General features: G+C 41.3%; 1 protein-coding gene across 15 annotated transcripts in view; it reads right to left on the bottom strand.

Annotated features, from left to right (window-relative positions):
* The window catches only part of hdx (highly divergent homeobox), a 116,566-nt gene that overhangs the window by 65,404 nt on the left and 34,621 nt on the right, over positions 1-16,541 (bottom strand). For 7 of the 15 annotated variants that reach the window (XM_078211297.1, XM_078211296.1, XM_078211304.1 and 4 more), the window contains one exon: positions 5,038-5,184. The exons of 3 other annotated variants lie outside the window; for them this stretch is intronic. In XM_078211297.1, the coding sequence (XP_078067423.1) occupies positions 5,038-5,184 (147 nt within the window). The remainder of the gene's footprint in view (positions 1-5,037; positions 5,185-16,541) is intronic. 5 more of the 15 variants (XM_078211308.1, XM_078211311.1, XM_078211309.1 and 2 more) reach the window with 1 other exon arrangement.

Genomic DNA, 16,541 nt, shown 5'->3' with positions numbered 1-16,541 from the left:
CCCTCTATTCCCATCTCATTCATGTACTTGTCAAGACGCCCCTTAAAAGTCACTACCGTATCCGCTTCCACTACCTCCTCCGGCAACGAGTTCCAGCCACCCATTACTCTCCGTGTAAAATATCTGCCTCGTAAATCTCCTTTAAACCTTGCCCCTCGCACCTTAAACCTATGCCCCCTAGTAATTGACTCTTCTACCCTGGGAAAAAGCTTCTGACTATCCACTCTGCCCATGCCTCTCATAATCTTGTAGACTTCTATCAGGTCTCCCCTCAACTTCCGTCGCTTCAGTGAGACAAACCAAGTTTCTCCAACCTCTCCTCATAGCTAATGCCCTCCATACTGGGCAACATCCTGGTAAATCTTTTCTGTATCCTCTCCAAAGCCTCCACATCCTTCCGGTAGTGTGGCGACCAGAATTGAACACTATATTCCAAGTGCGGCCTAACTAAAGTTCTATAAAGCTGCAACATGACTTGCCAATTTTTAAACTCAATACCCTGGCCGATGAAGGCAAGCATGCCATATGCCTTCTTGACTACCTTCTCCACCTGCATTGTCACTTTCAGTGACCTGTGTACCTGTACACCCAGATCCCTTTGCCTATCAATACTCCTAAGGATTCTGCCATTTACTGAATATTTCCTATCTGTGGGCTTATATTAGCTACCCTCCAATCTGTAGGAACTATTCCAGAGTCCAAAGAATTTTGGAAAATAACCACCAATGGATCTACTATTTCCAAGGCCACTTCCTTAAATACTCTGGGATGAAGATTATCAGGACCTGGAGATTTATCCACCTTCAATTTCATAAATTTCCCCATAACCATTTCTCTATGAATGCTCATTTCCTTCAGCTCCTTGCTAAAACATGTTCCTCTCAGCACTTCTGGCATATTATTCATGTCTTCTTTTGTGAAGACTGAAGCAAAGTATAAATTTAATTCCTCAGCCATTTCTTTATTCCCCGTTACAAATTCTCCCATTTCTGACTGCAACTTTTACAGTCAGTTTTTATGTTCCCTGCCAGCCTACTTTCATACTCTATTTTTCCCTTCTTAATCAATCCCTTGGTCCTCCTTTGCTGAAATTTAAACTGCTCCCAATCCTCAGGTCTATTGCTTTTTCTTGCCAATTTGTATGCTGCTTCCTTGAATTTGATACTATCTCTAATTTCCCTTGTAAGCCACAATTGGCCACAATTCCCTTACCACTCTTTCACCAAACAGGAATAAACAACTTCTGGAGTTTACCTATTTGTTCTTTAAATGCCTGCCATTGCCTGTCCAATGTCTTTCCTTTCAGTAATGCCTGTCCAATGTCTTTCCTTTCAGTAATGTTTCCCAGTCCATCATGGCCAATTTAGTTACCATCATACCATCATAGTTACCTTTATTGAGATTCAGGACCCTGGTCTCAGAATCAACTGCATCATTATCCACTTTGACAAATAATTCTACCATATTATGGCCACTCATCCCCAAGGGTTCTCTCACAACTAGATTGCCAACTAATCCTTTCTTATTGTACAACATCCAGTCCAATATGGCCTGATCCCTTGTTGGTTCCTCGATGTATTGCTCCAGAAAACTATCCTGTATGCACTCCAGAAATCCCACCTCTATTGTACTGTGACTAATTTGACTCTCCCAATTTTTTGCAGATTAAAGTCATCCATAATCACAGATGTTCCTTTAACATATGAATCTCTGATTTCCTGTCTAATGCTTTTCCCAACATTACCACTACAGTTTGGTGGTCTGTATACCACCCCCATCAATGTTTTTTGCCCCTTGTTGTTTAACTTGACCCATACAGATTCCATATCATCAATGCTAATATCTTCCCTCAATAGCACACCAATATCATCTTTCATCAACAATGCAACTCCACCACCTTTTCCTTTCCGTCTGTCCTTCCTAAACACTGAATAGCCCTCAATGTTTAGTTCCCATCCTTGCTCACCTTGGAACCATGTCTATGTAATGCCAATGATATCCTACCTCTTTACATCTATCAGTGCAACAAATTAATCTATTTTGTTTCGAATGCTCCGAGCATTCAGGTACAAAACCTTAAGGTTTTTGAAAATATTAGATTGCTATCTTGGTGTTTTGTTAGATTATTTGCAAGAGTTAAGTGATGCCAAGAGTTTTAACCTTCTGGCACCTTTTTCCTTGTGCTTGTTTTCTTGAAAAAGATCAAATAGCGAGAGGCCATGAAAATGCAAACTGTATATAGATTGGGGAAGAAGTGGAATTGCCTTTTTTCATTGTATGAAACACTGGCAACATGCAATCAGAATCATTACAGGGATTTCACATGTGCTGATGAAAGTACTGGCAACCAGTTAATCAGCATCAAAGTACCATACATACAGCTCTGTTACATTATCTTTTAGGAAATCTATTAACACCTCATGCTGAAATAGAATATAAAATATCTTTAGAAGACAACAGTCAACAAATGAACCTGGGAAGTGTTAATTTCCTGTTAAACAATGTTACTTAAATCAACTATACAAGGCCTAGAATTATATTAATACAAATGCAAAATATTGTAAATGCTGGAAATCAGAAGGAAAACAGAAACCGCCGGAAATATTTGGACCCAAGCAGCATCTGGGGAGAGAAAGAATTAATGTTTCAAGTTGATGACAAATAGTCACTGACTTGAAACATTAACTCTGTTTTTCCTCTCCAAAGATGCTTCCTGAGCTACTGAGTATTTCCAGCATTTCTGCTTTCTGACCAAGTTAAATTGAGCAGGAATAATGGCACAGATAGTGGATGCTATAGCACTGAATTTGAATCAAAATTGCAGTGTAGCAAATCTGCCATTTTACAAAAAACGATCCCTTCATCATTCTGTTATTCTCTTCCTTAATTCCTGTGTCACCCACCGGAACTACGTCATCATGTTACGAACAAAATACCATTTTTTTCCTTTTCAGTTAAATTGCAAACGTGAATTTAGTAACCAAAAAGCTAATGCTGGAAATATGCAGCTAGTCAGAAGAGTGTAAACTGAAACTGTGTTTCAAATTTCTCATATTTTTTGATTTTAGTTTTGAGATATTCATTTTCCCCCTTCCACGTGCAAGTTTTAAAATGACTGGATTTTTAAAAATTCATTCATGGAATGTAGGCAACGCTGGCTGGACCAGTGCATCCCTAGTTACCCTTGAACTGAGTGGCTTACTGTGGGCCTGGAGTTGCATGGAGTCCAGGTAAGGATGGCTGATTTTCTTCATTAAAGGACATTAATGAACCAGGTGGGTTTTTACAACAGTCATTTCATAATCATTATTAGAAATTCAATTCCAGATTTTTATTGAATTCAAATTTCACCAACTGCCATGGTGGCATTCGAACCTGGGTTCCCAGAGCATTGCTTTGGGTCTCTGGATTACTAGATCAATGACAATTCCACTATGCCACCGCCTCCCCGTAAAGAAACAAACAAATACAACTTTTATTGGAAAGAAATTCATCATTCAGCAGAAATGAAGAGAAGCTATTTCTACTGATGGATGGGACAGTAATTAGAGGCTACAGATTTCAGATAATTGGCGAAGGACTCAACCAGAGAATATCAAGGAGAGATGATTAGATTCTCTCTTGTTGGGGACTCATTGTCTGCACTTGCGTGGAGTGAATGTTATTTTTTACTTAATTAATTACTTTCAAAAGTGAATAGGACATACATTCGCAAAGGTAATGAGAATGTAGAAAAAGTGGGGGACCCGGGACCTGCTTGGTCTTTCAAATGGTCTTCATCATTGTGTATTACAGCGAGAAAGATGTCAACCTGCTGCTTGTTCACAATAATAACATTAGGGCTAGACATTGGTTCCATCCTTGCCCTTGTTTAGTTATGTGATTGCTATGGCGATGCCTCAAAATTGTAGCTTTTGTTAAACTCACTCCAGATCCGGGCTGGATTTCTATATCCTGCAGCAACTTTTCCACAATTGTTAGAAAGCTTTTTTCTCATTTTTTAATTTGTGTCAGACTCATTGTTTGGGGAAACGCTAAACAAACAAATATTAGTTTACATTAATAATCTGGTGCAGCGCAGTGGAATTTTGAAGCAGCTAATTATTTCCAAATATTTCCCAATGTTGGCAGTATAACTGCATCATTTACATGCACTTACTTTACCATGGAAAGCCACCTGACAATACACTGAAAAGAATGAAAGCATGGCTACCTAAAGATTCCAAAATTAAAAGCATTTACTTTCAATTCTAGCACTGCAGTAAAAAAGGCACTGTAATGAACACTGGCCATATTTATATGAGGTTGTGGTAGAAGACTGTTTAGATGATGTGGGACCCACTAGGTCCGAAGTCCAGTGGATCGCAGAGAATTAAAAATGCTCAGCCACAGGGAACAGGGCTACAAAAGAGTTTTGCACTCACTTTGTCTGGGTATCAACCTATTGAATTAAACCCTTGCAATAAAGTCTGAATTTATTAACAAACTCCAACACATAGCTATAGTTTGAAATAAATAGCTTCCAGCACTAAACTAATTGTTCATTAGAAGTACTCAACACCGTGATGTAAAAATATAAAATGGTGCATTCATGTTCCCAAGACTTGCAAATACAATTGAAAGCAAACATCTAACCTACAAACCTGGCACACAATTTATTTTTGGGACTGCAATTTACAGGCAAAGATCCAAGTGTGAGTTTGATGTAGCGCTTGTAAAGATATTCTTTATCCCCCCCCCAATTGCTTCTGAATGATACCCAAGCATTAAAATGTTCTTACAAAGCTTCCTGCAAATGTGAACACATCTGTATATAGATATCTCATCAGAAACAATTCACAAAGCAGTTAGAGTTCTGAACATTTTAGCAGTTGCAACACAAGGTTTGACCTGTGTGTTCACAAGGCTTGTCTGTAATAAACATCTTGCAGAGGACAAAGTGTTAGAATAGTTACTACTCTATTATTTAATACTACTGGGATCCAGTATAAATCCAACATTTCCAATATGGCTGTGGAAAAATGTTATACTACTTACCCTGACTACATTAAAATCTAACCCCGTTTCACGTGCACACTGTATTATTAATCCAAAGCAATTTTTACTTTGATTTGTCATTCCACTGTCATAATAACGCTGTAATACTCGTTGCTGTTCCTCTGTGAATATAGAACGCAGATTCATCTATAAAAGAAAGTACAGTGCTTTTTGTTATCACAATCTGAAATGTATAAGAAAAGACAAAATCTGTTTTAAACAGGCACATAGGAAAATAACAGATTCTACTGTAGTATTTAAGATAAAACCTGATCAGATTAATTCCAGGCAAAGCCAAACTCTAATTAGTACAACATTATGTTTTATACAACAGCTGAAGTTACCAACTTGCTATTTAAGTAAAACTGCTAAAACTAAAAAAGTCTGTCTGGTTAATCAACAGAGGGGCTTGTTTTGGCCTTTATGAGCCCCTCACTGAAGCAAATGGTGATGCAAGCGCTGGCACCAGGAGACATTGTCCTGGTTTCCCATGAAAAGATGCTTTTCAAAGAGTTAGTCGACCAATAGATTGTTAAATTGATGAATCCAAAAATTTACACAAGATAAATGACTGCCAGAAGTACAAATATTATCATGATTAACATGAGGAGGGGACTGTGGCCCATGCATCTTTTGATCTCAGCTAGCTCGATGTAGGAAGATGCTAAGGAGAAAAAAGCTATTTACCATCATGATAGGGAGAAAAGATTAGAGGAAACCAACCAACTACTGTGCATTTTATTAGCAACTGGCTCTATTAATAGAAGTTGGTTGCTTGGCTACTTGCCATGATGGAAATCTGAAACATGGGCATAAAATGCCAGAAACAGGTCAGTGAGAATCTGTGGAGAGAGCAGGTAAGTAAACTTCCTGCCAAAGGATCAATACCTGAAATATGAATTTTGATCTAACAGATACTGGTTGATCTAAGTATTTTGAGTATTTCCTGAAAACTAAATGTTAATTTATGAAGCCAGGTAAAAAAATGTTGCCAACTACTTTGTTAATGTGCAGTTTCGGTCCCCTTATTTGCGAAAGGATATATTGGCCTTGGAGGGAATGCAGAGAAGGTTCACCAGGTTGATACCAGAGATGAGGGGTGTAGATTATAAGGAGAGATTGAGCAGATTAGGTTTCTACTCGTTGGAGTTTAGAAGGCTGAGGGGTGATCTTATAGAGGCATATAAGATAATGAAGGGGCTGGATAGGGTAGAAATGGAGAGATTCTTTCCATTTAGAAAGGAAACCAGAACTAGAGGGCACAGCCTCAAAATAAAGGGGGGTCAGTTTAGGACAGAGTTGAGGAGGAACTTCTTCTCTCAGAGGGTGGTGAATCTCTGGAATTCTCTGCCCACTGAAGTGGTGGAGGCTACCTCGTTGAATATGTTTAAGTCACGGATTGATGGATTTCTCATTGGTAGGAGAATTAAGGGTTATGGGGAGCAGGCGGGTAAGTGGAACTGATTCACTTCAGATCAGCCATGATCGTATTGAATGGCGGGGCAGGCTCAAGGGGCTAGATGGCCTACTCCTGCTCCTATTTCTTATGTTCTTATGTAATGCTAATAGGGGGGAAGGATTTCACCATTCAACAATTGGCACATTTAGTAGATCACTTCAAATCATCAGCTTAACTTCTGTTTTGGTAAATAAGATTTCCTTGGATGATGGAACTAGCACAAAGCCAAAGCTGATATTCAAGTGCTGGAGTGGAACTTGAACTGGAAACTCCTGACTCAAGAGACCAGAATGCCATGAGCCATTGCTGACACCCAATTAATTGAACTGAGCCAGATATCTGTTCGATTGGTAGACCAGAATCAAACTGAAGAATTAATGAAAGAATTATAAGGGGCTTGGTTGTTTTTATTTGTCTGTAGAAAGTTCTGGTGTAGGTTTTGTACTGTGTTCAGCGTGTGGATTGGGGGGCAAATCACGCTCACCTAGATAACTGACGAAATCTATTATAATCAGAAATTCATCATCCGAACACTTTTATGCAGATGTTCATTGGTCGTTGTGGGTGCCCTGAATTGGTCTGTTTCCCAACCACCACTCATCCACAGTAGATTTAATTATTCTTAGAAATGTCATCTACAAAGTGTTGCGAGGGAGACTTCACACTATTTTCTTTACAAAATGTATGCAGATAGCCTCATGGCTATTCTAAAACTGGACAAAGACCATATCTGTCTGTGACCCTCCAATAAAAGGAGCTACCCAGCAGTATCAAAGAGAATTGCAGCTTGTTATATCAGAACAGACACCAACAACCTCCTGTGGGTTGCAGAGATCAAATTCAAAAGGAGCTATAACAAAAGGTCATCTGGATTTCATAACCCAGGTTGGCCAACTGGTGCATACTTGTCTGCTCGAACAAAGGGCCCCGCAAAGGACACATATGTCGACGCCTATTTATTGACTGCAGCTCAGCCTTCAACACCATTATCCCAACAAAACTCATCTCCAAACTTCGTGGCCTAGAGCTTGATGCCTACCTCTTTGACTGGATCCTAAACTTCCCAACCCACAGACCCCATCACTAAGGATAGGCAAAGACCCCTCTTCCACGATTATCCTGAACACCAGTGCCCCAAAAGGCTCAGCCCCTTACTATACTCCTTATACACTTGTGACCATGGTAATTTCCGCTCCAACTCCATTTTCAAGTTTGCTGATGACACTGCCGTAGTAGGTCGGATCTCAAACAATGACGGGATGGAGTACAGGAAAGAGATAGAGAATCTGGTGAATTGGTACAATGACAATGATCTCTCCCTCAATGTCAATAAAACAAAGGGGATATTCATCTACTTCAAGAAGCATAGTAAAGGACATGCCCCATCTATATCAACGGTGATGAAGGGGAAATGGTCCAGAGTTTCGAGGTGTCCAGATCACCAACAATCTGTCCTGGTCCCTCAACACCGACGCTATATTTAAGAAAGCCACCATTGCCTTTACTTTCTCAAGAGGCTAAGGAAATTCGGCATGTCTGCTACGACTCTCACCAATATTTACAGATGCACCATAGAAAGCATCCTTTCCGGAAAGCATTGACCTAGGCTGCAAGAAACTACAAAGGCTGTGAATGTAGCCCAGTCCATCACGCAAACCAGCCTGTCATCCATTAACTCTGTCCAACTTCCTGCTGCCTCGGAAAAGCAGCCAGCATAATCAAGGACCTCATGCACCCCGGATATACTCTCTTCTACCTTCTTCCATTTGGAAAAAAATACAAAAGTCCGAGATCACGTACCAACCGACTCAAGAACTTGTTTCCTGCTGCCATCAGACATTTGAATGGACCTACCATATATTAAGCTGATCTTTCTCTACATCCTAACTATGACTGTAACACAATATTCTGTACTCTCCTTTCCTTTTCCCCTATGTACTTTATAAACAGTATGTTTTGTTGGGATAGTGTGCAGGAAACAACACTTTTCATCATTTTCCAATACATACGGCAACAATCAATCAGATCAAACCCTTTCTTTTCAATTTTTAAAAGTTGAATGTTCAATGTTAAATCACTGGCACGGAACTTTTTTTTTCAGTGCCAGATGCAGAAGGTAGGGTGCTATGGATGGGGGGTGGGGTACAGAAAGTGTTTGTCATTAAAGCCAAGGGAGGCTACATGGGATGACAAGGCCAAAGGCATGGTTGGGGGAGAAGTTTGGGGGAGAAGTTTGGGGAAGACATAAGGACAGTGAAATCAGAAGAGTGGGGGGGGAAGCTAAGCTGGTATGAGACTGAAATCACTGATGATAATAAGTTAATCACTGCAAGAACTAAGGGAGGAAAGGGAAGCAGATATCTTGGGAATAAACTTGGTGTCAGTAGTGATTGAGGATTTTAAACGAGAATTGAGAGACTGCAGACAATGCTATAAAATGCCAAAGAGGAGGGTGATAGGCTTGATATTGTGAATTAATGAAAAGAGCTATACGGTCATCAGAGGTTTAAGCAGGGGTGGTTGAAAACATAAATGGGAAGACCTTGCTACCTCTGAGCTAAAATTAAGTCAAAAGCCACGGTGTCAATGTAACCATTCACGTAGTTGTGGATGGCAAAGGCCTCGCTTGGGAGTGAACTGATATTTTGGAGAGGAATGTGGAGAGGGCAGTGATTGTTCACCTGCTGGCAGAGTCCAAAGATGTAATGGCAAGATGGACGAGAAGTGGGAAGAAAGATGGTACAATTAACTCACAGGGATATCCTGGGTAGGAAGGTCAAGTAGAGAGGAAGTTAGTTTGTGTTGCTGATTGTAAGACACCAGTGGTAAATCCTTCAATTGGCAATTCAGACATTCATGTGCAGCTAGCACTGTGTGGCTTCAGACAGTGTGTGGAGTTTGGTGAGAGAAGAGGGAAATTTTAAATATCTTTCTAAAAATCCAGTATTGTTTGTATTTGTGTTCAAAAGTTAACTGCAAGTATTGTTTAACTTGTAAGTCTCATTCAGGGAGCTAAGTAAGGCGAGAGAAGTTATCTGCTAGTAGCAGCTGGAGGAGTTAATTAAGGAACCTAGCTTGAACTGGTCTCTACTGTACCTGGGCTAAGCTAGTCCCTTCGTTCCGAACATACAAATTCAGAGACTCTGTGCGATCAGCACTAAGTGTGGAAGTTTGGTAAGAAGTTGTTCAGTGAACAGGGGAGGGCTGCTTTGCTAACTTTTCATTCTGTAGGAATTAGTTTCTGCTGTTCTACAGGGAAGGAGGTGAGCTGTTGGTTAGAATCTGGTGAACATATAGGAGTATAGGAGGACAGGTGATGTGTCATGGCTGCAGCATGTGGGAGCTCATGTGTTATCGGGGCAAACATGTCTGCAGTGAGTGTCTGTGGCATGAGACGTTTGCTCACAGTCACTGAGCTGGAGTCTGAGCTGCAGACACTGCGACACATCAGGGAAGGAGAGAGTTTGGGACGCTTTGTTTCAGGAGGCAGTCACACCCCTTAGAATAGAATCATTCAGTTTGGAAAGTGGTCAGGGACAACAGAATGTGACTGCAGCTTAGGCAGACAAGGAGACTCATATCAGGAGTGTCAGCCACTGCAATTGTCCAACAGGTTTGAGCTTCTTTCAGCTTGTTTGGATGAGAGTGAGAGCTGCAGGCTAGATGAGATGACTGACCATGGCACTGTGATACAGGAAGCCATTCAAGTGGGAGGAGCACATAAGAAGGTAGTGGCAGTAGGAGATGGTATAATGTCGTCCTGGGCTCACTCCTTGCTACAGACAACAGCGTTGCCTATCCGGTGCCAGTATTCAGGACATCTACTCCGAGCTGAGAGGAACTTGCAATGGGAGGATCCTGTTGTCGTGGACAATGTAGTTACCAATCATATATGTGGAACGAGGAAAGAGGTTCTGCATAAGAGTTTGAGGAGCTAGGCACTAATTTAAGTAACAAAATCTTGGGATTATTACTTGGAAATTGGCATAGGGCGCATAAAATTAGACAGGTGAATGCATGGCTCAAAGACTGGTGTGGGAGAAATGGGTTTCAGTTCGTGGGGCACTGGCATCAGCATTGCTGAAAGGGGACTGTATCGTAGGGACGGCCTGCATCTGAACCATGCTGGGGCCAATGTTCTTGCAAACTGCAAAACTAGGGAGGTAGAGAGGCCTTTAAACTAAACAGAGGGAGATGGTTCTGGAGGGAGGGTAGGTACGTAGGCTTGCAAGGCAAAAGGCTTTGGCAGCATTACAAGGCAGCTATTTAGGTAATGATACCAAACCAGAGTGTTGACAGGAAGGGACAGAGTGTATAAACATTAAACAAAAGCAACAAATGGTGTCAAAGAAGGAAAAAATGGTAACAAGGCAAAATTACTGACTCTTCACTGAAATTTAAATGCATGTTATATTCGGCACAAAGTAAATGAATTAACGGCACAAATTGAGGTTAATGGGTATGATCTTAAAGCCATTACAGAGTGATAACATGGGGATTAAAACTGGGAACTAAATATTCAGCGGCATGTGACTTTTCTTAAGTCAGGAAGAAAAGAGTGGTGGGGTAGCTTTGTTAGTACGAGATGGAATAAGTACAATAGCAAGAAATAATCATGGATTGGAAGATGTAGAATCCATATGGGTGGAAGCAAGAAATAACAAGCGGAAGACGTCTAGAGGCCCCCTAACAGTAGCTATACTGTAGGACGAAGAATAAATCAGGAGACAATAAGGACATGTAAAAAAACGCAACATTCTAATCATGGGTGACTTTGATCTTTGTGTGGATTGGGAAAATCAAATTGGCAGACATAGCCATGAGGAAGAATTCACAGTGTTTTCGGGACAGTTTCCTGAAACAATATATTGTGAATCCAACTTGGGATCAGGCTATTTTGGATCCAGTCATGTGGAACGAGGCAGGTTTAATAAATAATTGCAGCAAAAGATGCCCAAGGAAACAGTGACCATAACATGGTAGAATTTAGCATTCAGTTTGCGATTGAGAAACATGGATCAGAAACAACTGTGCTACACTTAAGGATAATTATAAAGGAATGAGGGGTAGAGTGGTTGGAGTGGACTGGGAAAGGAGTTTAGCAGGAAAGATAGTTGATCAGCAATGGCAAACATTTATGAAAATAGTTCATGATTCACACCAAAGATATATCCCAGTGAGGAAAAAGGATTCAAGGAAGGGGAAAATCAAGCATAGTTAATCAAGGAAATTAAAGATGACATTAAACTGGAAGAAAAAACATACAATGTGGCAAAGATTAGTGGTAAGCCAGAGGATTGGGGAAGTTTTAAAACTCAACAAAAAAAGCGGAAAAAGAAACTGAAGATAAGCCAACAAGTAATATAAAAACGGACATTAGGAGCTTCTTTAAATATACAAAAAGAGGGAAGTCAAAGTGAAGGGTACATGAATAGGGAGTAAATAGAGGGAAATGAACCTAGTTAGGGCAGAGGTTTTTTTTAAGTTAGGGCATCATGTTCGGCACAGGCTTGGAGGGCCAAAGGGCCTGTTCCTGTGCTGTACTTTTCTTTGTTCTTTGTTGAACGTAGGCCTCTTAGAGAATGAGACTGGGGAATTAATAATGGGGAACCAGGAAATGACAATGGAGATAAACAAATACTTTGTCAGTTTTCTTGATGGAAGACATTAATAACATTCCAAAAATACTAAATAATCAAGGGGCGGGTGATCAAAGTAATAATCAAGGTAAATGAGCTTGTTGCGCACATTGAAATCGGCCAGTTAGATGTTGTGGGCATCACAGAGACGTGGCTGCAAATGATCAGGGCTGGGATCTAGATATCCAAGGACATGTGTCCTTTCGAAAGGACAGGCAGATGGGCAAAGGGGGCGGGGTTGCATTGTTAGTAAGGAATGAAATTAAATCGATAGCAACAAGCGACATGGGATCAGAGGGCATAAAATCTCTGTGGGTAGAGTTCAGGAATCACAAAGGTAAAAAGACCCTGATGGAGTTATGTACAGTCCCCCTAGCAGTAGTAACGATGTGGGGCAGAAAATAAATCAGGAGGTAGAAAAGGTATATATAAAAGGTAATATTACAATAATCATGGGGGACTTCAATATGCAGGTGGACTGGGAAAATCAGATAGGTAGTAGATCCCAAGAAAAGGAATTTGTGGAATGTCTCAGATGATTTTTTTGGAGCAGCTTGTGACAGAGCCTACTAGGGAACAGGCAATTCTAGATTTGGTGATGGGTAATGAGGCAGACTTGATTAGGGAACTTAAGGAGAAGGAACCCTTAAGGAGCAGTGACCACAATATGATAGAATTTACTCTGCAGTTTGAGAGGGAGAAGCTGGAATCAGGTGTAATGGTATTACAATTAAATAAAGATAACTGCAAAGACATGAGGGAGGAGCTGGCCAGAGTTGATTGGAAAGGGAGCCTAGCAGGGAAGACAGTGGAACAGCAATGGCAGGAGTTTTTGGGGGTTATTTGGGAGGCACAATAGAAATTCATCCCAAGGAGGAGGAAACATGCTAAGGGGAGGACGAGACATCCATGGCTGATGAGGGAAGTCAAGGACAGCATAAAAGCAAAAGAAAAAGCATACAAAGTGGCGAGGATTAGTGGGAAGCCAGTGGATTGGGAAGCCTTTAAAAGTGAGCAGAGGACAACCAAAAAAGCAATAAGGGGGAGAAGAGGAAATATATGAGTGTAAGCTAGCTAGTAATTAAATGAAGATAGGAAGAGTTTTTTTCAATATATAAAAGGTAAGAGAGAGGCAAAAATAGACATTGGACCACTGGAAAATGAGGCTGGAGAAATAATAATAGGAAATAAAGAAATGGCAGAGGAACTGGATAGTTACTTTGCATCGGTCTTCACGGTGGCAGACACCAGTGTGATGCCAGAGCTCCAGGAGAATCAGGGGGCACAGGCAGCTGCAGTGGCCATCACAAAGGAGAAGGTTCTGGGGAAACTGAAAGGTTTGAAGGTGAATAAATCACCTGGACCAGATGGACTACACCCCAGGGTTTCAAAAGAGATAGCTGAGGAAATTGTGGAGGCATTGGTGGTGATCTTTCAGGAATCACTGGAGACAGGGAGGGTACCAGAGGACTGAAAGTAGGACTGGAATGTAACACCGCTGTTTAAGAAAGGGAGGCAGCAGATGGGAAATTATAGGCTGGTTAGCCTGACTTGGGTCATTGGCAAGATTTTAGAGTTCATTATTAAAGATGGAATCGCGGAGTACTCGGAAGCGCATGATAAAATAGGACTGAGTCAGCATGGCTTTGTCAAGGGGAGGTCATGTCTGACAAATCTGTTAAGAGTTCTTTGAGGAGGTAACAAGGACGTTCGATAAGGGAGAACCAGTGGACGTGATATATTTAGATTTCCAAAAGGCCTTTGACAAGGTGCTGCATAGGAGACTGTTAAATAAGTTACGAGCCCATGGTGTTAAAGGTAAGATCCTGGCATGGATAGAGGATTGGCTGACTGGCAGAAGGCAGAGAGCGGGGATAAAGGGGTCTTTTTCAGGATGGCAGCCAGTGACTAGAGGTGTGCCTCAGGGGTCAGTGCTGGGATCACAACTTTTCCCAACATACATTAACAATTGGAGGAAGGAACTGAAGGCACTGCTCCAACGTTTGCAGATGATACAAAGATATGTAGAGGGACAGGTAGTATTGAGGAAACAGGGGGGCTGCAGGAGGACTTGGACAGGTTGGGAGAGTGGGCAAAGAAGTGGCAGATGGAATACAATGTGTAAAAGTGTGAGGTTATGCACTTTGGAAGGAAGCATAGACTATTTTCTAAATGGGAAAACGCTTAGGAAATCAGAAACACAAAGGGACTTGGGACTCATTATTCAAAATTCTCTTAATGTTAACGTGCAAGTTCAGTCGAGAGTTAGGAAGGCAAATGCAATGTTAGGATTCATGTCGAGAGGGCTAGAATAGAAGATCAGGGATGTACTTCTGAGGCTGTATAAAGCTCTGGTCAGACCCCATTGGAATTTTGTAAGCAGTTTTGGGCCCCATATCTAAGGAAGGATGTGCTGGCCTTGGAAAGGGTCCAGAGGAGGTTCACAAGAATGATCCCTGGAATGAAGAGCTTGTTGTATGAGGAACGGTTGAAGACTGGGTCTGTACTCGTTGGAGTTTAGAAGGATGAGAGGGGGGGGGGATCTTATTGAAACTTACAGGAGAATGCGAGGCCTGGACAGAGTGGACGTGGAGAGGATGTTTCCAGTAGTAGGAAAAACTAGAACTAGAGGGCACAACTGCGGGCTAAAGGGACGATCCTTTAAAACAGAGATGAGGAGGAATTTCTTCAGCCAGAGTGGTGAATCTATGGAACTCTTTGCCGCAGAAGGCTGTGGAGGCCAGGTCATTGAGTGTCTTTAAGACAGAAATAGATAGGTTCTTGATTAATAAGGGGATCACGGGTTATGGGGAAAAGAGAGGAGAATGGGGATGAGAAAAATATCAGCCATGATTGAACGGCGGAGTGGCCTAATTCTGCTTCAATGTCTTATGGGTGGGTGGGAGGGAGTAAATATAATAACTATCACTGGAGAAAAAGTAGTAGGGGAACTAATGGGGCTAAAAGCCTACAAGCCCCCTGGACTTGATAAGCTGCATCTCAGGATATTAAAAGAAGTAGCTGCAGAGATAGTGGATGCACCGGTAGTAACCTTCCAAGAATCCTTAAATTCTGGAAAAGCCCCAAAGGATTGGAAAACTGCCAATATGACACCCTTATTCAAAAAGGGAGAGAGACAAGAAAACAGGTAATTATAGACCAGTCATTGGGAAAATGTTACGAGTCCATTATAAAGGATGTAATCGCAGAACATTTAGAAATGCATAACATAATCAAGCAGAGTCCACATGGCTTCAAGAAGGGGAAATCATGCCTGTTCAATTTATTAGAATTCTTTGAGGTGGTAATGAGCAGAATAAATAAAGGGGAAAACAGTAGACGTAATATACTTGAATTTCCCAAAAGCGTTCGATAAGGTACTGTACAAAAGGCTACTTAATAAGGTAAGAGCCCATGGTGTTGGGGTAGTATATTTGCATCGATAGAGGATTGGCGAACATTAGAACGCAGAGAAATGTGATAAGAGGAGCATTTTCAGGATTGCAACTTGTAACTAAGAGTGCCACAGAGATCAGTGCCGGGGCCACAATTATTTACAATATATATTAATGATGTACTGTTGCCAAGTTTGCAGATGACACAAAACAGGTAGTGTGGCAAGTTTTTTTCTTTAGGTTAAAGTTTATTAGTGTCACAAGTAGGCTTACATTAACACTGCAATGAAGTTACTGTGAAAATTTACTAGTCACCACACTCCGGCACCTGTTCAGGTAAACTAAGGGAGATTTAGCATGGCCAATGCACTTAACCAGCATGTCTTTCGGACTGTGGGAGGATACCAGAGCACCTGGAGGAAACCCACGCAGACACTGGGAGAACGTGCAGACTCCACACAGCCAGTGATCCAAACCGGGAATCGAACCTGGCGCTGAGACAGCAGTGCTAACCACTGTGCCACCGTACCGCAAGTGGTGAGAATGACACAAAGAGTCTACAGAGGCTGTCTAGGCAGATTAGGTGAATGGGCAAAAACTTGGCAGATGGAATATAATGTCGGAAAATGTGAAGTTATGCACATTGGGAGGAAGAATAATGGTGCGGAATATTATTTAAATGGAGAAACACTGCTAAAAACTGCAGCACAGAGGGATTTGGGGATCCTGGTGCATAAATCACAAAAAGCAAGTCCAGCAGCTAATTGGGAAGGCAAATGAAATGTTGGCTTTCATTTCAAAGGGAATGGAGTATAAAAAAAGGGAAGTCTTGCTGCAACTGTACAAGGCACTAGTTAGACCACACCTGGAATACGGTAAACAGTTTTGATCCCCTTATCCCAGGTAAGATACTGACATTGGAGACAGTCCAAAGAAAGTTCACTCGATTGATTCCGGGTATGGAGGGATTTTCTTATGACGACAGATTTAATAGGTTGGGCCTGTACTTGT

Source organism: Mustelus asterias, chromosome 4, assembly GCF_964213995.1.
Source record: "Mustelus asterias chromosome 4, sMusAst1.hap1.1, whole genome shotgun sequence".
In the NCBI taxonomy this organism is placed as follows: Eukaryota; Metazoa; Chordata; class Chondrichthyes; order Carcharhiniformes; family Triakidae; genus Mustelus; species Mustelus asterias.
This window is presented reverse-complemented; position numbering and strand designations above follow the sequence as displayed.